At 64.0% G+C, this 27943-nt stretch overlaps 7 protein-coding genes and 2 long non-coding RNA genes across 12 annotated transcripts; 5 read left to right on the forward strand and 4 right to left on the reverse strand.

The window, feature by feature from the left end:
* The first annotated feature begins 134 nt into the window (after positions 1-134).
* Positions 135-5551, forward strand: LOC119142043 (histone H3.3A). 2 transcript variants are annotated; one of them, XM_037374751.1, is made up of 5 exons: positions 135-211; positions 445-588; positions 2607-2760; positions 2901-3047; positions 5280-5551. In XM_037374751.1, exons 2-4 carry the CDS (start codon positions 461-463, stop codon positions 3027-3029), a joined length of 411 nt encoding a protein of 136 aa, XP_037230648.1. In that variant the 5' UTR covers positions 135-211; positions 445-460; the 3' UTR covers positions 3030-3047; positions 5280-5551. The 2 variants fall into 2 exon arrangements, with proteins under 2 accessions (XP_037230648.1, XP_037230647.1); XM_037374750.1 differs by lacking the exon at positions 5280-5551 and having other exon boundaries at positions 136-211; positions 2901-3632.
* Positions 3140-5268, reverse strand: LOC119142044. Its single transcript, XR_005102138.1, has 2 exons — positions 3427-5268; positions 3140-3342 (listed from the first exon to the last, which is right to left on the reverse strand). It is a non-coding gene; the product is annotated as an uncharacterized LOC119142044 (long non-coding RNA).
* Positions 5552-5931: 380 nt separating the features above from the next.
* Positions 5932-16419, forward strand: LOC119142041 (homeobox protein otx5-like). The gene is made up of 4 exons (XM_037374748.1): positions 5932-6687; positions 11197-11315; positions 12608-12759; positions 15775-16419. The coding sequence occupies exons 2-4, from the start codon at positions 11222-11224 to the stop codon at positions 16390-16392; spliced, it is 864 nt and encodes a 287-aa protein (XP_037230645.1). The 5' UTR covers positions 5932-6687; positions 11197-11221; the 3' UTR covers positions 16393-16419.
* LOC119142040 (glutamine-rich protein 2-like) lies at positions 7408-8721 on the reverse strand. Its single transcript, XM_037374747.1, has 2 exons — positions 8658-8721; positions 7408-8597 (listed from the first exon to the last, which is right to left on the reverse strand). The coding sequence occupies exon 2, from the start codon at positions 8592-8594 to the stop codon at positions 7434-7436; it is 1161 nt and encodes a 386-aa protein (XP_037230644.1). The 5' UTR covers positions 8595-8597; positions 8658-8721; the 3' UTR covers positions 7408-7433.
* Positions 8595-10311, reverse strand: LOC119142039 (foot protein 1 variant 1-like). Of its 3 annotated transcripts, none has more exons than XM_037374745.1 (2): positions 10158-10311; positions 8595-9776 (listed from the first exon to the last, which is right to left on the reverse strand). In XM_037374745.1, exons 1-2 carry the CDS (start codon positions 10185-10187, stop codon positions 8676-8678), a joined length of 1131 nt encoding a protein of 376 aa, XP_037230642.1. In that variant the 5' UTR covers positions 10188-10311; the 3' UTR covers positions 8595-8675. The 3 variants fall into 3 exon arrangements, with proteins under 3 accessions (XP_037230642.1, XP_037230640.1, XP_037230643.1); XM_037374743.1 differs by having other exon boundaries at positions 8595-9867; positions 10148-10311; XM_037374746.1 differs by lacking the exon at positions 10158-10311 and having other exon boundaries at positions 8595-9729; positions 9770-9837.
* LOC119142042 (F-box/LRR-repeat protein 17-like) lies at positions 10019-11221 on the forward strand. Its single transcript, XM_037374749.1, has 2 exons — positions 10019-10067; positions 10268-11221. Exons 1-2 carry the CDS (start codon positions 10059-10061, stop codon positions 11177-11179), a joined length of 921 nt encoding a protein of 306 aa, XP_037230646.1. The 5' UTR covers positions 10019-10058; the 3' UTR covers positions 11180-11221.
* On the forward strand, positions 11642-12572 carry LOC119142045. Its single transcript, XR_005102139.1, has 3 exons — positions 11642-11654; positions 11737-11765; positions 12561-12572. It is a non-coding gene; the product is annotated as an uncharacterized LOC119142045 (long non-coding RNA).
* A 226-nt stretch (positions 16420-16645) lies between the features above and the next one.
* LOC119142046 (MAGE-like protein 2) lies at positions 16646-18397 on the forward strand. The gene is made up of 4 exons (XM_037374753.1): positions 16646-16941; positions 17218-17271; positions 17395-17840; positions 17893-18397. The coding sequence occupies exons 1-4, from the start codon at positions 16681-16683 to the stop codon at positions 18395-18397; spliced, it is 1266 nt and encodes a 421-aa protein (XP_037230650.1). The 5' UTR covers positions 16646-16680.
* A 3585-nt stretch (positions 18398-21982) lies between these two features.
* Positions 21983-26234, reverse strand: CCDC61 (coiled-coil domain containing 61). Its single transcript, XM_037374754.1, is given in 16 exon segments — positions 21983-22195; positions 22292-22358; positions 22501-22558; positions 22685-22757; positions 22865-22929; positions 23055-23133; positions 23229-23359; positions 23436-23518; positions 23610-23648; positions 23650-23707; positions 23807-23935; positions 24067-24140; positions 24142-24225; positions 24335-24417; positions 24548-24713; positions 26184-26234. Coding segments are annotated over 15 exon segments (1275 nt in total). The 5' UTR covers positions 24702-24713; positions 26184-26234; the 3' UTR covers positions 21983-22097.
* Between the last annotated feature and the right edge of the window lie 1709 nt (positions 26235-27943).

Here is a 27943-nt window from a genome sequence, read left to right on the forward strand (position 1 = left end):
GTTGGGAAGGCGGGAGGGGATAGGTGGAAAGGTGTGTCTGTCTAGATCGGGGGGTGGGGCTCGGCGGCTCCGCAGGCGTCCCATTGGCTGAGCGGCGCTAGCCAATCGGCTGGGCGGTGGGGGGGGCTACGGGAGGCGCGCAAAGGTTTCTGGGAGGCGTAGTCTGCCGGCTTGAGGGGATGGCGGGGGGCTTCATCCCCAGCGCGGCGCGATGAGGCTATGGAGCCTCGTCAGGCTTCGGTTCCGCTAGCCCGGCGGCTCTCCCGTACCCCCTGGAGGCCAGCAGCCTCTTCTCCTCCCGCAGAAGTGGGCTGGGGCCCCGCACGGGCAGCTAGCCGGCCCCGCTCCCCACCCCTCGGCCGTTAATGGCCGGTCTCGCCCTTCCCTCACCGGCCTCGGAGCCGACCCTCGCCTTCTCCCCGCCCCCCCTCCCCCCCCCGGCAGGCTCTGACCGTCCGGTATGGCCCGTACCAAGCAGACGGCTCGGAAATCTACCGGTGGCAAGGCGCCACGGAAGCAGCTGGCCACCAAGGCCGCCAGGAAGAGCGCACCCTCCACGGGAGGCGTGAAGAAACCCCATCGCTACAGGTACTGGGGCCGCTGCCCCCCGGGGTAACGGGGGGTGGGTGGGGAGTCCTCCTACCCACCAGCACGGGTGATGGCAGCGCCACACAGAAAGGGTGCGATTTGACACCCAACAGGTACGATTTTACACCCAGAACGTGCGAATTTACACCTAAAATAGTAATTTTACACCCAAAGGGTGCAACTTTACACTCAAAGGGCACCATTTTACGCCCAGCAGGTATGATTTTACACCCAAAGGGTGTGATTTTATGCCCAAAGAGTGCAATTTTACACCCCAAAGAGTGATTTTACGCTCAGAGGGTGCGATTTTACACCCAAAGGGTGCAATTTTACACCCAAAACAGTGATTTTACAGCCAGAGGGTGTGATTTGACGCTCCGAGGGTGCCATTTTACACCCAAAGGGTGGTATTTTACAGCCAGAGGGTGTGATTTTCCACCCGGAAGAGTGATTTTACACCCAACAGGTACGATTTTACACCCAAAAGAGTGATTTTCTACCCAGAGGGTACACTTTTACACCCAAAAGAGTGATTTTATGCCCAGAGGGTGTGATTTCACACCCAAATGGGGCGATTTTATGCCCAAAAGAGAGTGATTTTACACCCAAAAGAGTAGTTTTATGCCCAGAGGGTGTGCTTTTACACCCAAAGCGTGCCACTTTACACCCAAAAGATGCGCTTTTACACCCAAAGGGAGCAATTTTACATCCAGAGGGTGTGATTTTATGCCCAAAGGTTGCGATTTTGCACCCAACAGGTACGATTTTATACTCAAAAGAGTGATTTTCTACCCAGAGGGTGCACTTTTACACCCAAAAGAGTGATTTTACACCCAAAGGGTGCAATTTGACAATCCGAGGGTGCCATTTTACAGCCAGAGGGTGTGATTTTCCACACAAAAGAGTGATTTTACACCAGAATAATGCTTTTACACCCAAAGGGTGCAATTTTGCACCCAACAGGTATGATTTTACGCCCAAAGGCTGTGCTTTTACACACAAAAGAGTGATTTTATGCCCAGAGGGTGTGATTTTACGCCCCAATGGTGTGATTTTATACCCAAAGGGGGCAATTTTACACCCAACAGGTATGATTTTACACCCAAAAAAAAGAGTGATTTTACACCCAAAAAAAGAGTGATTTTATGCCCAGAGGGTGTGATTTTACACCCAACAAGTACGGTTTTACACCCAAAAGAGTAATTTTATACCCAGAGGGTGTGATTTCACACACAAAAGGGTGATTTTACGCCCAGAGGGGGCGATTTTACACCCAAAAGAGTGATTTTATGCCCAAATGGTGCGATTTTACACCCAAAAGAGTAATTTTATACCCAAAGGGCGTGATTTTATGCCCAAAGGTTGCAATTTTGCACCCAAAATAGTGATTTTCCACTCAAAGGGTGCAATTTTACACGCGACAGATACGATTTTATACTCAAGAGTGATTTTATACCCAGAGGGTGCGATTTTGCACCCAACAGGTATGATTTTACACCCAAAAGAGTGATTTTATACCCAGAGGGTGTGATTTTGCACCCAACAGGTATGATTTTACACCCAAAAGAGTGATTTTTATACCCAGAGGGTGCGATTTTGCACCCAACAGGTATGATTTTACACCCAAAAGAGTGATTTTATACCCAGAGGGTGCGATTTTGCACCCAACAGGTATGATTTTACACCCAAAAGAGTGATTTTTATACCCAGAGGGTGCGATTTTGCACCCAGCAGGTACGATTTTACACCCAAAAGAGTGATTTTACACCCAGAGGGTGCAATTTTACACCCAACAGGTATGATTTTACATCCACAAGAGTGATTTTCTACCCAGAGGGTACAATTTTACACCCGAAGGGCGTGATTTTACACCTAAAAGAGTGATTTTACGCCCAGAGGATGTGATTTGACACTCCGAGGGTGCCATTTTCCACCCAAAAGAGTGATTTTTTCCAGCCGGAGGGTACTGTTTTCCACCCGAAAGAGCACTTTTATCCCGTTGACCAAATCCCTTGCAGGCCCGGCACGGTGGCCCTGCGGGAGATCCGGCGATACCAGAAATCCACGGAGCTGCTGATCCGCAAGCTGCCCTTCCAGCGCCTGGTGCGGGAGATCGCTCAGGATTTCAAGACCGATTTGCGTTTCCAGAGCGCTGCCATCGGGGCTCTGCAGGTGAGACCCCCTCCCCCTGCTCCCCATCGACCTCCCCTCCCCCCCCCCCCCCCCCAAAAAAAAACCAACAAAAACAAAAAAACCAAACCAAACCCACATCCCACCCTCCCTGTATCCCACCCTATCAATTTTCCCGGCAGGAGGCCAGCGAAGCGTACCTCGTGGGCCTCTTCGAGGACACCAACCTCTGCGCCATCCACGCCAAAAGGGTCACCATCATGCCCAAGGACATCCAGCTGGCGCGGCGCATCCGCGGCGAGAGGGCTTAGGGTGGCCGGCGCCGGGCGGTAGGAGAGACTCAGGGTGGGATGGGGGGGGGGGGGGGGGGCTTGGTTTTTTTTTTGTTTTTTTTTTTCTCTTTTTTGGGGGGGGGGGGCGAGGGGAGGGGGGTTTCTCCTGCTCCCGTGCGTGTCGCGAGAGCTGACTCCCTTCACCACGTGCGGGCAAAACCAGCACACAGACTTCCGAGGGGTTGATGAGAATTTTTTTTTTTTTTTTTTTTTTTTTTTCCCTTGGATTTCTTTTCCCCCTTTTTTGTACACTTTTGGGTTGGTTTGGTTTTGTTTCCGTTTTCTCTTCAAGCTGCAAAAAAAAAAAAAAAATAATAAATGATGATACGGGTGGGGTGGGGACAGTTTTTGAAACCCCCTGGTTTTCTACACAAACCTGGTGTATTTTTTTGGGTGTGGAAAGAGGAGCTTTGGGGCTTCGGCTTCTCCAAGCCACAGCTCGAGTTTTGGGGGGAGGGGGGGGGAGGGGGGTGTCACGCTCTCCCCCAGCCTCATTTTCCCCCTCGTGTGTTCGAACTTTGTACCGTCCGCGTTCCTCCACCCCGCGGTGCCCACGGAATAAAGAAAACCCATCGATGTTCACCCTCATCCTCGTTTCCTTCCTAATCCATCCCCGCCCCGCCCTGGTCTTTATTATAAATAAATCCCCTCCCCCCCGCCCCCGCCCCCCCAAAATTGCAGGGGTGGGTAATTTGGGGGGCTTTTCCCCCTTTCCCTTTTTGGGGAGGCGGGGGGGGGGGGGAGCAGATTACCCCGGGGCGCTGACGTGATTGCTCCTGACACCCCGGTGTTAAATTTAGAGCGGGGGCAGCGGCCCCCCCCCCCCCAGCCTGAGCCACCCTAATCGGGATTAGGGGCCGCGGCCACCTGAGGACGGGGCGCCCTCCCCCCAAAATAGGGCGGGGGGGGGGGGGGGCACAGCCCTCCCCAGGCAGCCCCACCCCTCAGAAACGGGGGTGGCGGGGCGCGGGGAGCGCCCAGATACCCGACTTTATATAAATAGTGTTTAATATATAAATATAGGTGCAGAGTTTTATACAAACGCCGGGGGGGGGGTGTGTAAATCTATTTTTTATGCAAATAGAGATGCATTTTTAATATAAACAGCCTTTATGCAAACAGATTTATTTAGTATAAACGTACACAAAGATTTTTCGATAACTACGTATTTTTTATAAAGCTCTAACTTCCGTATTAGTCTACATAGATCTTAAGGAAAAGCGTATTTTCACAAAATACATAGATTTTTGTACAGACACAGGTACCTGTTTCAATACAAGCACAGGGTTTTGGTATAAATACACGTTTTCATACAAATCCAATTCTTTTATATAACTATAGATGGGGGGGTGTGTACAAACACTTGATTTTTTGGATAGAAATAGATGTATTTTTATACAAATAGGGATTTATTTATATATATAGGTGTATTTTTATATAAATGTGGCTCTTTTTAATACCTATAGATGTATTTTTATACAAATAGGGATTTATTTATATATATAGGTGTATTTTTATATAAATACGGGTCTTTAATACCTATAGATGTATTATTATACAAATAGGGATTTATTTATATATATAGGTGTATTTTTATATAAATATGGGTCTTTAATACCTATAGATGTATTATTATACAAATACGGACTTATTTATATATAGGTGTATTTTTATATAAATACGGCCCTTTGTAGTATCTATAGAATGTATTTTTATGCAAATACGGATTTATTAATATATAGAGGTGTGTTTTTATATAAATACGGCTCCTTTTAATACCTATAGGATGTATTTCTATACAAATACAGACCTTTAAAAAATACATAGATTTTACACAAATACAGAATTTGCACAAATACTGACTTTTTAAAATATAAATAGGTGTATTTTTTGACAAATAGGGTTTTTTTTTTTAGAGGGATAGATGCATTTCTTGACACACATGGATTTTTTACATATAGCATAGATATATTTTTATACAAATACGAGCGTTTTTAGGTAGGTGGATGTAGGGATTAATTTTTTTAATATAGATGCATTGTTAGACATGTACGGATTTTTTTATATAAAATAGAGATGTATTTTTGTACAAATCAGGATCTTTTTTCTATATACAGGTACAGTCTTAGAAATGCAGGCGTACGGTCTTACAGAAATTAGATAACATTTTATTATCAGTCGCAGAATTTTACCTAAAATCTCTTAATTTCTATATATTTACGGAAATAGTGACCCGGGACGAGGCGTACGGCGGCGGCCACCCCCCGCAGCGGAGCCCTGCGCCCCCCCAGGCTGGGAGGGGGCGGCGGGGACCCCGAAAAAGCCAATTACCGGTAACGAGGGTAACGAGGGGCCGCATTGGGGGGGGGCACTTTCCCCACTTCGTTAGCGCTTAATTAGGGGTTGGGGGCTCGGCCTCGCCCTGGGGTTAAATACTGGAGCAATGTGGGGGTAACCCCGGGGCTGGGCCCCCTCCCGTGCCCCCCCTTGGCCCTGGGGTGGTTTGGGGGAGGGCTGGGGCGGCCCCCCCACCCCCGAGCTGCCATCGCAGCTGCGCTGCCCCCCCCCCAATCCCCATCCCCCACCCCCCACCCCTCCCCAACGAGGGGATTAGGGTTAATCAGCCCCAAATCCCCGAGTCTGAAAAACAAACTAATCATCCCGATTTCAACACTCTCCTCCCAGCTGCTTGGCGGCTGGCGGGAGGGGGGGGGGGGGTCCCACCCGATCTGGGGGGGTCCCCATGGGATCTGGGGGGTCCCCATGGGATCTGGGGGGGTGTGTGTCTTGCTAGGGGGGCGGACCACTTGGGGGGATATGCTGAGGTTGGTGGGGTCGCACCAAGGGGGGGTCTGTTGCTGCCCCCACCCCCTCCCATCTTCCTAACCCACCCCCCCCACCCCCCCCAAATGCTGCACCCCAGGTGGGGGTCCCGGCCCCCCCTACGTGTCCCCAGCCCCGGGGCTCAGACGTGGCAGCTGTCCCTGGGATTAGCTCCGGGCTCCACGGAGGAGGGGGGACACACATTCCGTGTGCCCCCCCCCCCCCCAGAAGGGACCCTTCCCCTCCCTGGCACCAGGACCCAGACGTCCAGCCGAGCCCCCCCCCCAATATGTCCACACCCCACCCCCCCAATTTTCCACCAAATTACCCACCTCAATCACCGCTCACCACGTAATTAGGGGTGACGAGGTTCGTTATTAATGGGGCCTGATGGCCGGGGGGGGGGGGGGGGGCACGTTTCCCCACCCCCATTGGGCCGTTAATTAACACCAGTTCATTATCCACCCCCCCGCCCCCGCCGTTAACGGGGTTGGGGTCCCCAGCAGTGTCCCCACCGGGGTCCCCAGCGGCCACGGGGGTCCCGCGGCCACACGTACCCCGACCCCCCCCCCCCGTCATGAGGGGCTGGGGGGGGGCACAGCGGGGACCCCCCCCTCACCCGCCATCGCGGGGGATGAACGTTAATTGCCGGCAGCGGTGGATTAGCCCCGGGCCGGGGCCAATGTCACCCCCCGGGGATTAGTGACAGCGCGGTGGCGGGTGACATCACGCCGGGGGCCTACTTAAACCTCCCCCCGCCACGGGGATGCCTTCCCCGCCGCCACCGCCGCCGTCACCGCTGCCACCGCCGCAGGTAGGGCCCGCGGGCTGGGGGGACAGCGCGGGGTGACACTGGGGGTGAGGGGCCCGTGGGGTGACACCGGGGTGGCCAACGCTTGGGAGGTGGCATCTGGCGTGGGGACAGGCCACCACCTCCGTCCCCCGTGGAGGGACGCGGCCACGAGCCCTGGGGGAGGACGTCCCTTGGGTCACGGGGAACACACCGGTGGTGTCCCCACCTTGGGGACAAGGTCACCAGCCCTGGTGGGGACGTCCCCTGGGTCGTGGGGGACCCACTGGTGGTGTCCCCACCTTGGGGACAAGGTCACCAGCCCTGGTGGGGACGTCCCCTGGGTCGTGGGGGACCCACTGGTGGTGTCCCCACCTTGGGGACAAGGTCACCAGCCCTGGTGGGGGATGTCCCCTGGGTCGTGGGGGACCCACTGGTGGTGTCCCCACCTTGGGGACAAGGTCACCAGCCCTGGTGGGGACGTCCCCTGGGTCATGGGGGACCCACTGGTGGTGTCCCCACCTTGGGGACATGGGCACCCACGCGGTGGGGCCGTCCCCACCTTGGGGACAAGCCACCAGCTCCGCCCCTGGTGCCAGGATCGGGCCCCCGCCCTGGGGACATGGTGGCACCAGGGGCGCAGCCACCCCCTGGAAACAGGGGTGACATCCCGGCCGGGGGACCGGGGGGGGGGGGGGGGGTGGCGCTGGGGCGCATCCTGCACCCACCTTGTGCCGCGCCGTGGTGCCACGGTGCCGCGCGGTGCCAGGTCACACCAAACTGTGCCGTACGGTGCCACACGGTGCCACCATGTCCCAGGTCACACCAAACCGTGCCACGCGGTGCCACACGGTGCCACGGTGTGCCAGCTCGCACCGAGCCGTGCCGTACGGTGCCACACGGTGCCAGTTTGCACCAAACCGTGCCACGCGGTGCCACACGGTGCCACGGTGTGCCAGCTTGCACCGAGCCATGCCATACGGTGCCACACGGTGCCACACGGTGCCACGGTGTGCCAGCTTGCACCAAACCGCGCCACATGGTGCCACGCGGTGCCAGCTCGCACCCATACGGTGCTGCATGGTGCCATACGGTGCCACGGTGTGCCAGCTCGCACCGAGCCGTGCCGTACGGTGCCAGATGGTGCCAGATGGTGCCACGCAGTGCCAGTTTGCACCAAACCGTGCCGTACGGTGCCACACGGTGCCACGGTGTGCCAGCTCGCACCGAGCCGTGCCATGCGGTGCCACACGGTGCCACACGGTGCCAGTTTGCACCAAACCGTGCCATACAGTGCCACACGGTGCCACGGTGTGCCGGGTCTCACCGAGCTGTGCCGTATGGTGCCGTGTGGTGCCACCATGTCCCAGGTCACACCAAACCGTGCCAAAGGGTGCCACACGGTGCCACGGTGTGCCAGCTCGCACCGAGCCGTGCCGTACGGTGCCACACGGTGCCAGTTTGCACCAAACCGTGCCACGCGGTGCCACACGGTGCCACGGTGTGCCAGCTTGCACCGAGCCATGCCATACGGTGCCACACGGTGCCACACGGTGCCACGGTGTGCCAGCTTGCACCAAACCGCGCCACATGGTGCCACGCGGTGCCAGCTCGCACCCATACGGTGCTGCATGGTGCCATACGGTGCCACGGTGTGCCAGCTCGCACCGAGCCGTGCCGTACGGTGCCAGATGGTGCCAGATGGTGCCACGCAGTGCCAGTTTGCACCAAACCGTGCCGTACGGTGCCACACGGTGCCACGGTGTGCCAGCTCGCACCGAGCCGTGCCATGCGGTGCCACACGGTGCCACACGGTGCCAGTTTGCACCAAACCGTGCCATACAGTGCCACACGGTGCCACGGTGTGCCAGCTCGCACCGAGCCGTGCCGTACGGTGCCACACGGTGCCAGTTTGCACCAAACCGTGCCATACGGTGCCACACGGTGCCATGGTGTGCCGGGTCGCACCGAGCCGTGCCGTATGGTGCCGTGTGGTGCCACCATGTCCCAGGTCACACCAAACCGTGCCATACGGTGCCACACGGTGCCACGGTGTGCCAGCTCGCACCGAGCCGTGCCGTACGGTGCCACACGGTGCCAGTTTGCACCAAACCGTGCCACGCGGTGCCACACGGTGCCACGGTGTGCCAGCTTGCACCAAACCGCGCCACATGGTGCCACGCGGTGCCAGCTCGCACCCATACGGTGCTGCATGGTGCCATACGGTGCCACGGTGTGCCAGCTCGCACCGAGCCGTGCCGTACGGTGCCAGATGGTGCCAGATGGTGCCAGCTCGCACCAACCTGCGCCACATGGTGCCACGCGGTGCCAGTTTGCACCAAACCGTGCCGTACGGTGCCACACGGTGCCACGGTGTGCCAGCCCGCACCGAGCCGTGCCGTACGGTGCCACACGGTGCCAGTTTGCACCAAACCGTGCCATACGGTGCCACACGGTGCCACGGTGTGCCGGGTCGCACCGAGCCGTGCCGTATGGTGCCGTGTGGTGCCACCATGTCCCAGGTCACACCAAACCGTGCCAAAGGGTGCCACACGGTGCCACGGTGTGCCAGCTCGCACCGAGCCGTGCCGTACGGTGCCACACGGTGCCAGTTTGCACCAAACCGTGCCACGCGGTGCCACACGGTGCCACGGTGTGCCAGCTTGCACCAAACCGCGCCACATGGTGCCACGCGGTGCCAGCTCGCACCCATACGGTGCTGCATGGTGCCATACGGTGCCACGGTGTGCCAGCTCGCACCGAGCCGTGCCGTACGGTGCCAGATGGTGCCAGATGGTGCCAGCTCGCACCAACCTGCGCCACATGGTGCCACGCGGTGCCAGTTTGCACCAAACCGTGCCGTACGGTGCCACACGGTGCCACGGTGTGCCAGCTCGCACCGAGCCGTGCCATGCGGTGCCACACGGTGCCAGTTTGCACCAAACCGTGCCATACGGTGCCACACGGTGCCACGGTGTGCCGGGTCTCACCGAGCTGTGCCGTATGGTGCCGTGTGGTGCCACCATGTCCCAGGTCACACCAAACTGTGCCACGTGGTGCCACACGGTGCCACGGTGTGCCAGCTCGCACCAAACCGTGCCACATGGTGCCAGCTCGCACCCATACGGTGCTGCATGGTGCCATACGGTGCCACGGTGTGCCAGCTCGCACCGAGCCGTGCCGTACGGTGCCGGATGGTGCCAGCTCACACCAAACGGTGCCGGATGGTGCCACGGTGCACCAGGTCACGCCAAGCCGTGCCACACGGTGCTGTACGATGCCAGGTCACACCAAACTGTGCCAGATGGTGCCGTACAGTGCCACGGTGTGCCGGCTTGCACCAAACTGTGCCACACGGTGCCAGTTTGCACCAAACCGTGCCGTACGGTGCCACCATGTCCCAGGTCACACCAAACCGTGCCACGCGGTGCCAGATGGTGCCACGGTGTGCCAGCTCGCACCGAGCCGTGCCATGCGGTGCCACACGGTGCCACACAGTGCCAGTTTGCACCAAACCGTGCCATACGGTGCCACACGGTGCCACGGTGTGCCGGGTCGCACCGAGCTGTGCCGTATGGTGCCGTGTGGTGCCACCATGTCCCAGGTCACACCAAACCGTGCCACGCGGTGCCACACGGTGCCACGGTGTGCCAGCTTGCACCAAACCATGCCACATGGTGCCACGCGGTGCCAGCTCGCACCCATACGGTGCTGCATGGTGCCATACGGTGCCACGGTGTGCCAGCTCGCACCGAGCCGTGCCGTACGGTGCCAGATGGTGCCAGATGGTGCCAGCTCGCACCAAACTGCGCCACATGGTGCCACACGGTGCCAGTTTGCACCAAACCGTGCCGTACGGTGCCACCATGTCCCAGGTCACACCAAACCGTGCCACGCGGTGCCAGATGGTGCCACGGTGTGCCAGCTTGCACCGAGCCATGCCGTATGGTGCCACACGGTGCCACACAGTGCCAGTTTGCACCAAACCGTGCCGTACGGTGCCACATGGTGCCACAGTGTGCCAGCTCGCACCGAGCCGTGCCGTATGGTGCCGTGTGGTGCCACCATGTCCCAGGTCACACCAAACCGTGCCACGCGGTGCCAGACGGTGCCACGGTGTGCCAGCTTGCACCGAGCCGTGCCGTATGGTGCCACACGGTGCCAGGTCACACCAAACCGTGCCGTATGGTGCCAGATGGTGCCATGGTGTGCTGGCTCGCACCAAACCGTGCCGCACGGTGCCATGTGGTGCCACCTTGCACCAAACGGTGCCGGATGGTGCCATGGTGCGCTGGCTCGCACCAAACCGTGCCGCACGGTGCCAGATGGTGCCACCTCGCACCAAACGGTGCCGGATGGTGCCATGGTGCGCTGGCTTGCACCAAACCGTGCCGTGCGGTGCCAGATGGTGCCATGGTGCGCTGGCTCGCACCAAACCATGCCGCACGGTGCCAGATGGTGCCACGGTGCACCAGCTCGCACCAGGCCGTGCCGCACGGTGCCGTGCCGGCTCTGACGCCGCGTGCCCTGCAGCCGGTGCCCGCGGCCGCGCCGGGGCATGATGTCCTACCTGAAGCAGCCGCACTACGTGAACGGGCTGAGCCTGGCCGGGCCCGGCATGGACCTGCTGCACCCCGCCGTGGGCTACCCCGGTGAGCGGCACGAGGGGCTTGCACGGGGGGGGTTGCACGGGGGGGGTTTGCACGAGGGGGTTTGTACGGGGGGGGTTGCACAAGGGTGGTTGCACAAGGGGGTTTGCACAAGGGTGGTTGCACAAGGGGGTTTGCACAGCGGTGGTTGCACGAGGGTGGTTGCACAGGGGGTTGCACGAGGGTTTGCACGTGGTGGGTTGCACGGGGGGGGTTGCACGAGGGGGGGTGCACGAGGGTGGTCGCACAGGGGGTTGCATGAGGGTTTGCACGGGGGGGTGCACAGGGGGTGGTTGCACGAGGGGTTTGCACGAGGGTGGTTGCACAAGGGGGTTTGCACAAGTGGGTTTGCACAGGGGTGGTTGCACGAGGGTGGTTGCACAGGGGGTTGCACGAGGGGTTTGCACGAGGGTGGTTGCACAAGGGGGTTTGCACGGGGGTTTGCACGAGGGGGTTTGCACAGGGGGGGTGCACGAGGGTGGTTGCACGAGGGTGGTTGCACGAGGGTGGTTGCACAAGGGGGTTTGCACAGCGGTGGTTGCACGAGGGGGTTTGCACGAGGGGGTTTGCACGGGGGGGTTTGCACGAGGGGGTTTGCACAGGGGTGGTTGCACAGGGGGGTTTGCACGGGGGGGTTGCACGAGGGTGGTTGCACGAGGGTGGTTGCACAGGGGGTTGCATGAGGGGTTTGCACGGGGGTGGTTGCACAAGGGGGTTGCACGAGGGGGTTTGCGCAAGGGGTTTGCACAGGGGTAGCTGCACGGGGGGGGTTGCACGAGGGCGGTTGCACAAGAGGCTTTTATGGGGTGGGTTGCATAAGGGGGTTGCATGAAGGGTTTGCACGAGGGGGGTTGCACAAGGGGGTTGCACGAGGGTAGTCGCACAAGGGTTGCACGAGGGTTTGCACAAGAGGGTTTGCACAGGGGTAGCTGCATGGGGTGGGTTGCACAAGGGGGTTGCACGGGGGTGGTTGCATGTGTGTGGTTGCATGAGGGGTTTGCAAAGGGGGGTTGCACAAGGAGGGTTGCACAGGGTGGATTGCACGAGGGTTTTCACGGGGGTGGTTGCACGAGAGGTTTTTATGGGGGTGCATTGCACAGGTGTAGGAGGCATAAGAGCTTTGCACGGGGGGGGCGTTGCACGGGCATTTTGCATGAGGATTTCTCACAGGATCTCACACCCCCAGCTCCCACCTCCCCCCCGGGTCCCATCCTCACCTGCTGGGGGGGTGGGGGTGGTCGTGCAGAGCCGTTGCACGAGTATCCCTCTAACCCCTCCCCCCCCCCCCCCTCCAGCCACGCCACGGAAGCAGCGGCGTGAGCGCACGACTTTCACGAGGGCGCAGCTGGACATCCTGGAGGCCCTTTTCGCCAAGACCCGCTACCCCGACATCTTCATGCGCGAGGAGGTGGCGCTGAAAATCAACCTGCCCGAGTCCCGCGTCCAGGTGAGCGCACGCGCGCGAGGCGGGGGGAGCGTGCAAACACCAGGGGCACGAGTTGGGGGGGGGGGGGGGCGTGCAAAACGCCACGGGCACGAGAAGGGGTCATACACGCACGGGGGAGGGTCGTGCAAAGCCCCACGGGCACGGCTAAAGGGTCGTGCACAAGCCCACGTGCATGCACGGTGGGTTTGCACGACGCCACGTGCAAGCACAAGGCATTTGCACGACCCCACGTGCAAGCACAGGGCATTTGCACGACCCCACGTGCAAGCACAAGGCATTTGCAAGACCCCACGTGCAAGCACAAGGCATTTGCACGACCCCACGTGCAAGCACAAGGCATTTGCACGACCCCACGTGCAAGCACAGGGCATTTGTACGACCCCACGTGCAAGCACAAGGCATTTGCACGACCCCACGTGCAAGCACAGGGCATTTGTACGACCCCACGTGCAAGCACAGGGCATTTGCACGACCCCACGTGCAAGCACAGGGCATTTGCATGACCCCATGTGCAAGCACAGGGCATTTGCACGACCCCACGTGCAAGCACAAGGCATTTGCACGACCCCACGTGCAAGCACAGGGCATTTGCATGACCCCACGTGCAAGCACAAGGCATTTGCACGACCCCACGTGCAAGCACAGGGCATTTGCACGACCCCACGTGCACAACCAGGGGTCACGCATAGCCCTGCACGCATGGGGGGGGCCGTGCAAAGCCCCAAGGGCACGGCTAAAGGGTTGCGCACGGCCCCACGTGCACGAGGAGGATTTGCACAACCCCGCGTGCAAGCACCAGGGACGTGCACAACCCCACGGGCATGCACAGGGGATTTGCACGACCCCACATGCATGCACAGGGGTCGTGCAAAGCCCCACGTGCACGAACAGGGGTCATGTGCACGTGTGCAACCCCATGTGCTCTTGGCACGCACACACATGCGCACGCCCAGGGCACACAAGTCTTTGCACACACACACATGTGCACATTCAAGGGACACAGCACGTTGCACGTACGCACCTGTGCACGCCCAGGGGATGCAAGTCCTTGCACGCACACACATGTGCACACCCAGAGGATGTATCTTGTTGCACGATGTGCACGCCCAGAGCACACAACTTGTTGGACACACCCCCCCGTGCACCCGCAGGGGATGCAGCATGTTGCATGACGTGCACGCCCAGGGCAGACACCTCTTTGCATGCACCCATTTACACACCCAGGAGATGCAGCACGTTGCACACACACACTCGTGCACGCCCAGGGGACGCAAGTCTTTGCACGCACACACATGTGCACACCCAGAGGATGCATCTTGTTGCACGACGTGCACGCCCATGGCACACAACTCGTTGCACACACCCCCCTGTGCACTTCCAGGGGATGCAGCATGTTGCACGACATGCACACCCAGGGCACACACCTCTTTGCACACACACACTCGTGCACCCCTAGGGGATGCAGCATGTTGCACGACGTGCATGCCCAGAGCACACAACCCTTTGCACACACACTCGTGCACGCCCATGGCACACAACCCTTTGCACACACACACTCGTGCACGCCCAGAGCACACAACCCTTTGCATGCACACACTTGTGCACCCCCAGGGGATGCATCTTGTTGCACGACGTGCACGCCCAGAGCACACAACCCTTTGCACACACACACTCGTGCACGCCCATGGCACACAACCCTTTGCACACACACACTCGTGCACGCCCAGAGCACACAACCCTTTGCATGCACACACTTGTGCACCCCCAGGGGATGCATCTTGTTGCACGACGTGCACGCCCAGAGCACACAACCCTTTGCACACACACACTCGTGCACGCCCATGGCACACAACCCTTTGCACACACACACTCGTGCACGCCCAGAGCACACAACCCTTTGCATGCACACACTTGTGCACCCCCAGGGGATGCATCTTGTTGCACGACGTGCACGCCCAGAGCACACAACCCTTTGCACACACACACTCGTGCACGCCCAGAGCACACAACCCTTTGCATGCACACACTTGTGCACCCCCAGGGGATGCATCTTGTTGCACGACGTGCACGCCCAGAGCACACAACCCTTTGCACACACAGACTCGTGCACGCCCAGAGCACACAACCCTTTGCACACACACACTCGTGCATGCCCAGAGCACACAACCCTTTGCACACACACACTGGTGCACCCCCAGGGGATGCATCTTGTTGCACGACGTGCACGCCCAGAGCACACAACCCTTTGCACACACACACTCGTGCACGCCCAGAGCACACAACCCTTTGCATGCACACACTTGTGCACCCCCAGGGGATGCATCTTGTTGCACGACGTGCACGCCCAGAGCACACAACCCTTTGCACACACAGACTCGTGCACGCCCAGAGCACACAACCCTTTGCACACACACACTCGTGCATGCCCAGAGCACACAACCCTTTGCACACACACACTGGTGCACGCCCAGGGGATGCATCTTGTTGCACGACGTGCACCCCCAGAGCACACAACCCTTTGCACACACACACTCGTTCACGCCCAGAGCACACAACCCTTTGCACACACACCCCCCGAGCACACAACCCTTTGCACACACACACTCGTGCATGCCCAGAGCACACAACCCTTTGCACACACACACTGGTGCACGCCCAGGGGATGCATCTTGTTGCACGACGTGCACCCCCAGAGCACACAACCCTTTGCACACACACTCGTGCACCCCAGAGCACACAACCCTTTGCACGCACACACTTGTGCACCCCCAGGGGATGCAGCGTGTTGCACGACGTGCACGCCCATAGCACACAACCCTTTGCACACGCACACACTTGTGCACCCCCAGGGGATGCAGCGTGTTGCACGATGTGCACCCCCAGGGGATGCATCTTGTTGCACGACGTGCACGCCCAGGACACACAACCCTTTGCGCCCCCAGGAGGCTCCACCCCGTCGCCCCCCCCCCCCCCTCCCCCGTGCCCCCCCCGTGCCTCAGTTTCCCCCCTCCCCAGGTTTGGTTCAAGAACCGCCGCGCCAAGTGCCGGCAGCAGCAGCAGCAGAGCAGCGGCCAGGCCAAGGCTCGTCCCGCCAAGAAGAAAAACTCGCCGGCGCGCGAGGCGGGCGCCGAAGGGGGGGCACCCTATAGCCCCCCCCCCAGCGCCCCCACCGCTACCCCCAGCTCCGCCGCCGGGGCCACCGTCTCTATCTGGAGCCCGGCTTCCATCTCGCCGGTCCCGGATCCTTTGGCTACCTCGGCCACGCCGGGGTTGCCGCGTTCGGCACCTTTTGCCGGTCCCTATAGCCAAAGCGCCGGCTACGGTCAAGGTTACGGCGGGTCGGCCGCTTATTTCGGGGGGCTGGACTGTAGCTCCTACCTGTCCCCCATGCACCCGCAACTGGGGGCTCCCGGCGCGGCGCTGAGTCCCTTGGGTGCCCCCGCTATGGGTGCCCACCTGGCCCCCTCCCCCGCTGCTTTGGGGGGTCAAGGCTACGGTGCCGCCGGGTTGAGTTTTGGGCCCGTCGACTGCCTGGACTACAAGGACCAGGCGACCTCCTGGAAGCTCAACTTCAACGCCGCCGACTGCCTGGATTACAAGGATCAGAGCTCCTGGAAATTCCAGGTTTTGTGAGGGGGGGGAGGGGAGGGGGGGCCCAACCCCCCCACCCCCCCCCAGGGAGCGTGAGACACCCCCTCCCCCCCCCCCCACGCACAAACCTTCACCCAGCCGGTGCGACCTCCGGGGTGGCCTGGACCGGTGGTCCCTGTGCCGTGGGGCGGGGTCTGCGGCGTGGAGCATCATCCTCCTGGCACGGAGTATCTCTGCACCGTGGAGTATCTCTGCACCGTGGAGTATCTCTGCACCGGGGAGTATCTCTGCACCGGGGAGCATCCCTGCACCAGGGAGCATCCCTGCATCATGGAACAACCTCCTGGCACAGAGCATCCTCCTGGCACGGAGTATCTCTGCACCGGGGAGTATCTCTGCACCATGGAGTATCTCTGCACCGGGGAGTATCCCTGCACCGGGGAGCATCCCTGCATCATGGAACAACCTCCTGGCACAGAGCATCCTCCTGGCACGGAGTATCTCTGCACCAGGGAGTATCTCTGTACCATGGAGTATCTCTGCACCATGGAGTATCTCTGCACCGGGGAGTATCCCTGCACCGGGGAGTATCTGAAGCGGGGAGTATCTGCGCCAGGGAGTATCCCTGTGGCATGGAGTGTCCTCCTGGCATGGAGCATCCTGCTGGCACGGAGTATCTGTGCACCGGGGAGTATCTGCACCGGGGAGTATCCCTGTGGCACGGAGCATCCTCCTGGCACAGAGCATCCCTCCATGGAGCATCCTGCACCTTGGAGCATCCTCCTGGCACGGAGTATCTGTGCACCGGGGAGTATCTGCACCGGGGAGTATCCCTGTGGTACGGAGCATCCCTGCACCGTGGAGCATCCCTGCATCATGGAACATTCTCCTGGCACGGAGTATCTCTGCACCGGGGAGTATCTGCACCGGGGAGTATCCCTGTGGCACGGAGCATCCCTGCACCGTGGAGTATCCCTGTGGCACGGAGCATCCTCCTGGCACAGAGCATCCTGCACCTTGGAGCATCCTCCTGGCACGGAGTATCTCTGCACCAGGGAGTATTTCTGCACCGGGGAGTATCCCTGTGGCACGGAGCATCCTGCACTACGGAGCATCACTGCACCATGGAGCATCCCTGCGCCATGGAGTATCCCTGTAGCACGCAGCATCCCTGCACCGCGGAGTATCCCTGCTCCACAGAGCATCCCTGCTCCACGGAGGATCCCTGCTCCACGGAGGATCCCTGCACCGCGGAGGATCCCTGCACCGCGGAGGATCCCTGCACCGCGGAGGATCCCTGCTCCATGGAGGTTCCCTGCACCGCGGAGGATCCCTGTACCACAGAGGATCCCTGCACCGTGGAGGATCCCTGCTCCACGGAGGATCCCTGCTCCACGGAGGTTCCCTGCACCGCGGAGGATCCCTGCACCGCGGAGGATCCCTGCACCGTGGAGGATCCCTGCACCACAGACTACTCCCATGGCACAGAGGTTCCCTGCACCGCGGAGGATCCCTGCACCACGGAGGATCCCTGCCCCAGAGGATCCCTGCCCCACAGACTATTCCCATGGCACGGTGGATCCCTGCCCCGTGGAGGATCCCTGTACCACAGAGGATCCCTGTACCACAGAGCATCCCTGCACTGTGGAGGATCCCTGCACCACGGAGGATCCCTGCACCACAGAGGATCCCTGCACCACAGACTATTCCCATGGCACAGTGGATCCCTGCACCACGGAGGATCCCTGCACCACAGAGGATCCCTGCAACACAGACTATTCCCATGGCACGGTGGATCCCTGCCCCGTGGAGGATCCCTGTACCACAGAGGATCCCTGCACCGTGGAGGATCCCTGCACCACAGACTATTCCCATGGCACAGAGGATCCCTGCAGCGTGGTGGATCCCTGCAGCACGGTGGATCCCTGCCCCACAGACTATTCCCACAGCACGGCGGATCCCAACCCCACAGTGGATCCCTGCACCGTGGAGGATCCCTGCACCACAGACTATTCCCATGGCACAGAGGATCCCTGCAGCGTGGTAGATCCCTGCAGCACGGTGGATCCCTGCCCCACAGACTATTCCCACAGCACGGCGGATCCCAACCCCACAGTGGATCCCTGCACCGTGGAGGATCCCTGCACCACAGACTATTCCCATGGCACAGAGGATCCCTGCAGCGTGGTAGATCCCTGCAGCACGGTGGATCCCTGCCCCACAGACTATTCCCACAGCACGGCGGATCCCCACCCCACAGCGGATCCCCACCCCACGGAGGATCCACCCCACGGAGGATCCACCCCACGGAGCACCCCGTGACCCCACAGGCCACACAACCGGGTGGGACCCCCCCCCTTTCCCCCCCCCCCCCCGTAGCTGCGCCCCCCCTCCCCCAGCCCCCCCCCCCCCGGGGCTGGCGAGCGCAGAGGGGGGGGGAGGGGCAAAATGATATATAAAAAAGGAAATAATAATAATAATTAATAATAATAATAATAATAATAATAAATGGAAAAGGAGGGGGCGCCCCCCCCTTGCTCATTAGCGGCAGCGGCTAACGAGGGGCGCGCGGCACAGGTGGGGGGCACGGCGGGAGCACCCCCAGACCCCGGGGGGGGGGTGGGGGGAGGGGCCAGGTGTCCGGCCCTGCGGGGGGGCCCCTATAACCGCCCCCCCCCTCGTTAATTGTCCCTGATCTAATTAACAAATGGGGCGGCCCCGGATTAGGGGGATTAGGGGGGTGACAGCTGCCCGCCACAGGGACCCCCGCACCCCCCCGCGCCCCCCCGGGCCCCCGTGACCCCCCCCCCCGCACCCCCCAGCCCCCTGTACCCCCCCCAGCCCCCCACGAACCCCATGGCACCCCCAGCCCCCCTCCCCCCCCCAGCCCCCCATGAACCAACCCCTTGGCACCCCCCATAGCCCCCCGTACCCCCCCCCAGCCCCCCATGCACCCCCCAGCCCCCTTCCCCCCCCCCAGCCCCCATGCACCCCCCATAGCCCCCCGTACCCCCCCCCAGCCCCCCATGCACCCCCCAGCCCCCTTCCCCCCCCCCCCAGCCCCCCATGCACCCCCCAGCCCCCTTCCCCCCCCCCCAGCCCCCCATGCACCCCCCATAGCCCCCCGTACCCCCCCCCAGCCCCCCATGCACCCCCCATAGCCCCCCGTACCCCCCCCCAGCCCCCCATGCACCCCCCAGCCCCCTTCCCCCCCCCCCAGCCCCCATGCACCCCCCAGCCCCCTTCCCCCCCCCCAGCCCCCATGCACCCCCCATAGCCCCCGTACCCCCCCCCAGCCCCCCATGCACCCCCAGCCCCCTTCCCCCCCCCCCAGCCCCCCATGCACCCCCCAGCCCCCTTCCCCCCCCCCCAGCCCCCCATGCACCCCTTGGCACCCCCATAGCCCCCTCTACCCCTCCCATCCCCCCATTCACACCCCCCCACCCACCCCCCATCCCCCCATCTGTCCCCTCTGCACGAGGGTCCCGATCCTGGGGGACACTGGGGACACCTTGGCGTTGGAAAAAGAAGGACCCCCCCCACCCACCCCTCCCCCACCCCCCACCCCCCCCCTCCCCCACCCCCCCATATTTCCCTTTAACCCCTAAATCCGCCCCGAAATGTCGCCGCAAATCCATCAGGCCTAATCCCGTGATGCAATTGGGGGGCTGGGGGGGGGCGCTGGGGGGCTGGGGCTGAGGCTGGGGGGGGGTGGGGCACTGGGGGACCCCAGGGGACCCCGGTTTTGCTGGGGGGGGGGGGGGGGGGGGAGGGGCGAGCGGTTGAGCACTTGGGATCTGCAGGAAGGGTCTGTGCTTATGGGGCTGGGGGCAGGGGGGGGGCATATGGGGGGGGGTCCCTGCACGTGGGGGTCCCTGGGGGGGTCCTGGGGGTGCCCTAGGGGGTGTCCCTGTACATGAGGGTCCCTGGGGGGTCCTGGGGGGGGGGGGGTCCCAGGGTGGGGGGGTTGTTCTCTGCACATGGGGGTCCCTGGGGGGGTCCTGGGGGTGCCCTAGTGGGGGCCCCTGTACATGAGGGTCCCTGGGGGGGGGGTCCCTGCACTTTGGGGTCCCTGGGGGTGCCCTGGGGGGGGTCCCTATACATTGGGGTCTTTGGGGGGGGGGGGGGGTGTGTCCTTGGGGGGGGGCCCCTGCACATGGGGGTCCCGGGGGGAAGCCCTGAACATAGGGGTCCCTGGGGGGGTCCTGGGGGGTCCCTGCACACGGGGGTCCCTGGGGGGGGCCAGGGGGCTGTGCAGACGGGGGTCCTGCCCCCCCCGCCCCCCCCCCCAGTTAACCCAGCGCTGCCAGCCAGGCAGATGGAGCCTAATCCGGGCTGAGCCGGGGGGGGGGGGGGGATGAGGGTTAAGCCCGGTTTAACGGCCCTAATGAGGGGGGGGGGGAGGGGGCAGGGGGGGAGGGGCGGAGGGGGGGGGAGGGGCGGAGGGTGTCGTGTCATCCCGTGTCCCCCCCCCCCCCCCCCAATGGGGACGGGGACAGGGACAGGCTGGTGGCCACGGCACGGGGGCTGGGGACACGGACACGCAGGCTGGGCAGGCCCTTGCACACGCGTGCACGGCCTGTTGCACACGCATGCAGGGGCACGTGGCCGTTTGCACACGTGTGCAGGGGGGCACGGCCCATTGCACACACAAAGGGGAGTGCAAAGCCCCTTGCACACGCGTGCACGGCCTGCTGCACACGTGTGCAGGGGGCACGGCCCATTGCACAGGCATGCACAGCCCCTTGCACACACAGAGCGGGGTGCAAAGCCCCTTGCACACGCATTCATGGCCCATTGCACACACAAAGGGGGGGGCAAAGCCCCTTGCACACACGTGCACGGCCTGTTGCACACGCATGCAGGGGCACGTGGCCGTTTGCACACGTGTGCAGGGGGGCACGGCCCATTTGCACACGCATGCACGGCCCATTACACATGCAGAGGGGGGTGCAAAGCCCCTTGCACACGCATGCAGAGCCTGTTGCACATGCAGAGGGGGGTATACTGCAAGCCGCACACATGTGCACACGTGTGCACAGCCCCTTGCACACACAAAGGGGGGTGCACAGCCCTTGCACACGCATGCAAACCCCCTTGCACAAGCAGAGGGGGGGTGCATGGCCCCTTGCACATGCGTGAACGGCCCGTTGCACACGCATGCACAGCCCCTTGCACACGCGTGCATGGCCCGTTGCACACCCAGAGTGGGGGGCGCACAGCACGTTGCACACATGTGCACGTATGCACGGCCCCTTGCACACACAAAGGGGGTGCACAGCCCTTGCACACACGTGCAAAGCCCCTTGCACATGCAGAGGGGGGTGCACGGCCCCTTGCACACGCAGAGGGGGGGTGCACGGCCCCTTGCACACACAAAGGGGGGTGCACGGCCCATTTGCACACGTGTGCAAAGCCCCTTGCACACGCAGAGGGGGGGTGCACGGCCCCTTGCAGACATGCACAGCCCCTTGCACACGCAAAGCAGGGTGCACGGCCCCTTGCACACGCATGTACGGCCCCTTGCACACGCGTGCAGGGGGGTGGGTGGCCCCAGCAGCAGGACACAAGGTGACACAGGGGGACAGGGACATGCACAGATTCCCCCCCCCCAAAAAAAAAAACCAACAGACCAGGCCACGGGGGTCCCAGCAGGGTTTATACGGGGGGGGGGTCTCGCCCCACGCCAGCGCTGTCACCCCCTTGGGGACAGCGGGAGGGGGGAGGGTCCCGGGGGGTGGGGGGGGTCACGTGCGGGTGCCCAGCCTGTCCATGTACTCCTGCAGCGCCTGCAGCCGCGCGTCGATCTCGGCCAGCTCAGCCGAGGGCTCCTCGTAGCAGCTCTCTGGGGGGGGGGGAGGGGGGAAAAACAAGCCTCAATTTGGGGGGGGGGTGTCCCCCTAAAAACGGTAGGGGAGGGGGGGGTCCCAGGGGTGTTTACCTTTAGCGCGGCGCTGGCTGCCCACGCTGCCGGGGGACGGTTTGTGGCCGGGGAGCGGGCGAGGGGCCTGGGGGGGGGGGGGGGGGGCGGTTTTGGTGTCGTGTCCCCCCCCCCCAAATGCAGTCAGCCCGCTTTGGGGGTGCGGGGGGGGGAGGGGGGGGATCCCAAAGCGGGGGGGGGGGGTGTCCAGGGGGGTCGCAGCCACTCACGGTGCCGGGGCTGTTGCAGGACAAGGCGCTCAGGGGTCTCCGCGTGCGGCTTGTTCTCCTGTGTAAAGGGGGGGGGGGCGTTAAGGGGGGTCTGGGGGGGCGTTAAGGGGGGTCTGGGGGGGCTTGGGGTGCGTGGAGGGGGGAGGGGGGGGCTGGGGTCGTGCCCCCCACCCCAGCGGGTTACCTGTGGGGCAGGGGCTCGGGGCGCTCATCGGCTTCGCTGCCGGAGCTCAGCGCCGAGCGCCGGATGCTTTCAGCTGCGGGGAAAAATGGGGGGTGGGGGGTGGGGGTGGGGGGGGCTTGGAGCGGGACCCCCAGCACCCATGGGTGCCCCCCCCCCACACACTTGACGCCCCCCACTCACCCGAGGAGCTGCGCCCGCGGCTCCTCACCGGGCTGGCGCTGCCGAAAACTCCCCCGAGCCGCTGGCTGCGCCCAAGGGAGACGGTGGGGAGGGGGTTTGGGGAGGGGGCTGAACCCCCCCCCCCCTCCCATGTGCCGTGTGGGGGAGGGGACGGTGACAGCGACCCCCCCCCCACTGTGTCATCACTTACTTTTTGAGCTGAGCCTCCCGCCGGCGCTGCCAGCCCCTGCTGCTGGGGTTCAAGTGCGTCGCGGGGCGCGGGGGGGGGCCTGGTGGCGAGAAATGTGGCGGGGTGGGGGAGGGGGTGCACCCTGTGTGTCCCCCTCCCCTCCCCTCCCCTCCCCCCCCCCCAAGTGTCCCTCACCTGCGGGTGACGGGGACCGCGATGGGAAGCGACCCCGGCTGCCGCTGCGGCTCTCCCGGGACGCCGAGCGCGACGCCGGCTGGGTGCTGGAGGTGCCACTTGGCTTTTTGGGGTGGGGGGCCGTGCGGGGGCTGCCAGGGGGACCAGCGGGGTGAGGGGGACCCCCCTGAACCCCCCCCCCCACCCCCCCCCCAATCCTGCTCTTACCCCCGTTTGTAGGACGCCAGCTCGGCCTCCAGGCTCCGCACCCGCAGCCGCAGCCTCTGCGTCGACGCCTGCGCCTCTGCCAGCTGCGGGGGAGGGGAGAAGGGGTCCCTACCCCACCAGAGCCCCCCCCCCCAACACCGTCCCCCCTCCCCAAAACACCGTAGCCCCCCCCACCTTAGCGGTCAGCTGCCTGTTTTCCCGTTGGTACCGGTTTTTTTTCCCGTGCCAGCTCGTCCTCCACCGTCCGCTTCTCCTCCAGCACCCGCTGCAGCCTGCGTGTGGGGGGGGGGGGGGGTACAGGAGGGGTTTTTTTTTTGGGGGGGGGGGGGGCTGTCCCCTGAAGCCATCCCGGTGATAGCGGCGCTGCTCACTTGTCCCGTAGACGCCGGGACTCGGTGCGGTGCTGATCCCGGAGCTGGGTCACCTCGTCCCTCAGCCGCCGCAGCAGCGCGGCAGGATGCGGCCCCCCCACGCAGGACAGGGGCAGCGGGTAGTGGATCCTAATTTGGGGAGGGGGACACACACACAGAGAGACGCGTGGCAGGGGTGAGGCCGGTGTCCCCTCGCCCTGTGTGTCCCCCCCTCCCCCACCCCAGTGTCGTCCCGTCCCCCCCCCCCCCCCCCCAGTCACCTGTCGAACTCCGCGGAGTAGATGAGGATGAGGTAGCGCTTGGTGTGGAGGGGGGAGGGGGGGGCGGGGGGGGGGGCGGGGGGGCGCCCCCACTTTGCGGTTCCACAGGGTCTCCAGGTCGGCGTAAGTGAGGAGCTCCAGCTCGACCGACGCGCTGCTCTGCGGAGGGAAAAAGTTTCGGGGGGTGGGGGCTCACGGGACACCCCCAGCCTCAAATTAGTGGGGGAGGGGTGGGGTGGGGGAGGGGTGGGGTGCGCACCGGCCTCACCTGCATCAGCGCCGCCTCCAACATGCTGCAAAATATCCCAAATTGCTTAAAATTCCCGGTTTTGCGGGTGAGCGCCTCGATGGCTGCGGGGAGAGGCGGGGGGGGGGGGGGGTCGGTCGGTCAGAGTGTGGAGGAGGGGGTGGGGTGAGGGGGGGGGGTTCACCTGAAGGTCCCATCTGCCCCCTCCCTTCCCCAGTTCCCCCCCAGACTCACCAGTAGCGTCGAAGTCGCCCCTCCAGAGCTGGGCGCTGGGGTGAGCCTCCACCTCCACCCGCAGCAGCGTGCGGCCCAGGCTCAGCCGGACGCTGTGCACCCCCTGCCCCCCAAAAGCGCGCTCAGCACCCAGGGACCGCGGCTCCTCCTCCATGGTGCTGGGGGGCTGCGGGAGAAGGGGGGGCACCCCCGGGGGGGGGGGTGGGGGGGGGGTGGGGGTCACTGCTGGGGGATGGGGGGTACCCCTGGGGGATGGGAGGGGGGGACCCCCGGGGGATGGGGGGCAACCCTGGGGGATGGGGGAGACCCCCAGGAGATGGGGGGCACTGCTGGGAGATGGGAGGGGGGCACCCCTGGGGGATGGGAGGGGGGGACCCCCGGGGGATGGGGGGCAACCCTGGGGGATGGGAGGGGGGGACCCCCAGGAGATGGGGGGCACTGCTGGGAGGTGGGAGGGGGGCACCCCTGGGGGATGGGGAGGACCCCTGGGGGATGGGAGGGGGGCACCCCTGGGGGATGGGAGGGGGGGATGGGGGGCACCCCTGGGGGATGGGAGGGGGGGACCCCCGGGGGATGGGGGGCAACCCTGGGGGATGGGGGAGACCCCCAGGAGATGGGGGGGCACTGCTGGGAGATGGGAGGGGGGCACCCCTGGGGGATGGGAGGACCCCTGGGGGATGGGGGGGGGGGGACCCCCAGGAGATGGGGGGCACTGCTGGGAGGTGGGAGGGGGCACCCCTGGGGGATGGGGAGGACCCCTGGGGGATGGGAGGCGGGCACCCCTGGGGGATGGGAGGGGGGGGACCCCCGGGGATGGGGGGCAGCCCTGGGGATGGGAGGGGGGGACCCCAGGAGATGGGGGCACTGCTGGGAGGTGGGAGGGGGGCACCCCTGGGGGATGGGAGGGGGGGACCCCTGGGGGATGGGAGGGGGGGACCCCTGGGGGATGGGGAGGACCCCTGGGGGATGGGAGGGGGGGACCCCCAGGAGATGGGGGGCACTGCTGGGAGGTGGGCACCCCTGGGGGATGGGGAGGACCCCTGGGGGATGGGAGGGGGGACCCCCAGGGAATGGGGGGGCACCCCTGGGGGATGGGCAGCCCCAGGGGATGGGGGGGCATCCCTGGGGGATGGGGGGTGGGGGGGTGTCACCCCTGGGAGAGATGGGTGGCCGCATTTTGGGGGGGTGGGCGCACCGGCAGAGCGGAATTGGGGGTGGGGGGGCGCAGATTTCAGGGGGACACTGATGCGGGGAGCAGGAGGGGGGCCGCAGCACCGGGGGGGGGGAGGGGGGGTGCAGCTACCGGCGAGGACCCCGGGGCACTGGGGGGCCGGGGCTTCACGGGGAGGGGAAGGGGGGCTTGGGGAGGCTGTCCTGGGGGTCCCGGGGGGCATTGGGCCTGTCCCGGGCGGGGCGGGGCCTGTAGCGGGGGTCCCGGGGGGCACTGGGTCTGTCCCGGGGGTAGCGCGGCCCGTCCCGGGGGGCACCGGGCCCGTCTGGGGGGTCCCGGGGCGCTGCTCCGGGGACAGCCCGGCCTGAGGGCCTGCTGGGGGCGGAGAGCCTCCGGGACCGGGGTGGGGGTGGGGGGGCCCGGGCGGCGGGCACAGCCCGAGGGACCCCGGCCCCGCTCGCTCACCGGCCGCCGCGCTCCGCCGCCGCCTCAGCCGCTGCCCTGCTCCGCCCCCGCCCCATTGGCCGGCCGCGCCTCGTCCCGCTGCCTCATTGGCTGCCGCTGCCGCCTGTCAGCTCGCCCCGCCTCCCGCGAGGCCGCCGTTAGCCGCTTCGCGCCCTCCCGTCTGCCCTCCAGCCCCGGGCTGCTATTGGCTACCAGGCGGAACCCGCCTCCCGCCCCCCCCCGCCGAACCATTGGCTGCTGCGGCTGTCAGTCATTCCCGCGGCCCCCCCTTACGTAGACTTACGTGTTGCCATGGAAACACGCCCCGCTTACCGCCACGGGTCGCTATGGCAACATAGCTTACCCCCTCAGCCGCTGCCCCGCTCCGCCCCCGCGGCCCTGCCGCCGCCCCATTGGCCGGCCGCGCCTCGTCCCGCTGCCTCATTGGCTGCCGCTGCCGCCTGTCAGCTCGCCCCGCCTCCCGCGAGGCCGCCGTTAGCCGCTTCGCGCCCTCCCGTCCGCCCTCCAGCCCCGAGCTGCTATTGGCTACCAGGCGGAACCCGCCTCCCGCCCCCCCCGCCGAGCCCTTGGCTGCTGCGGCTGTCAATCATTCCCCCCCTTACGTAGACTTACGTGTAGCCATGGAAACACGCCCCGCCTACAGCCACGGGTCGCTATGGCAACAGTGCGGCCTACCCCCTCGACGCCCGCCCAGCTTACAATAATTACTTTATTTTAACATCATTAATTACAGACGGTAAAATCGCCCGGCGGCCGGGGGAGCACGGCCCGGGGGGGGTGCGGGGGTGGGGGTAGGGGCGGGGAACAGGGCAGGTGGGGGAGGGGGGGGCAAATCCTGAGCACCCCCACGAGCCCCGACTCCCCCCATCCCCACGCGCCTGTTGTGGGGGGGGAGGGGCAACAAGGGGCAGCCCTCCCCCGCCCCCCCCCCCCCCCCGAGGGGGCAATGCCAGCAGAGAGCCCCCCCATCCCCCCCCCCAAACGGTGCTGGCCCAGCTCCTGCCCGCGCTGGGCAAACTGGGAGCACTGGGGGAGGGGCAGAGTGGAATAAATACAATCTTCCAATATATTAAAACCCCCCTTGGGGGGGGGGGGGGGGGGGGGGGGGCACCCGGGGGGGGGGGGGGGGGGGGGGGGGGGCACCCGGGGGGGTCACATCATGCCCAGCTGCAGCAGGGTGTTGGCGTACATCATGGGCTTGACGTTGGGGTGAGGCTGGGGGGGGGGGATTGGGTGAGGGGGGGATGGGGGAGGGGGGGCAAATCTGTCCCTCCCCCCCCCCCCCCCCCCCCCCCAAATCCCAGCCCTAGGGCACCCATGGGTGCAACCTCCTGGAATTACCCCTCCCTAGAGCCCCCACCACCCCCCCCCCAGATAGCCCCTAGGACCCCCCCCCAGCCTCTGAGCCCCCCCAAATAACCCGTGAACCCCCCCCGACCCCCCCCAAACAGCCCCTCCACCCCCCCAACAGCTCCCCAAATAGCCCACACGAAGCCCCCATGACCCCCCAATAGCCCCCCACCCCCCCATCCCCCCAAATAGTCCAGACATCCCCCCCCATAGTCCCCCAGCCCCCCCCCCATCAGCCCCCCCAGCCCCCATCCCAGGGTGGAGGGGGGTCTGGGGGAGGGGGGGGGTTGGGGGTCCCCCCAGGAGGGTTTAGGGGTCCCAGGGTGGAGGGGGGTCCCGGGGGGGGTGTTTGAAGGTCCCTCAGGAGGGTTTAGGGGTCCCAGGGTGGGGGGGGGGGGGATTCCCTGGGG

The sequence above is a fragment of the Falco rusticolus genome, unplaced genomic scaffold (assembly GCF_015220075.1).
Source record: "Falco rusticolus isolate bFalRus1 unplaced genomic scaffold, bFalRus1.pri scaffold_180_arrow_ctg1, whole genome shotgun sequence".
Classification (NCBI taxonomy): domain Eukaryota; kingdom Metazoa; phylum Chordata; class Aves; order Falconiformes; family Falconidae; genus Falco; species Falco rusticolus.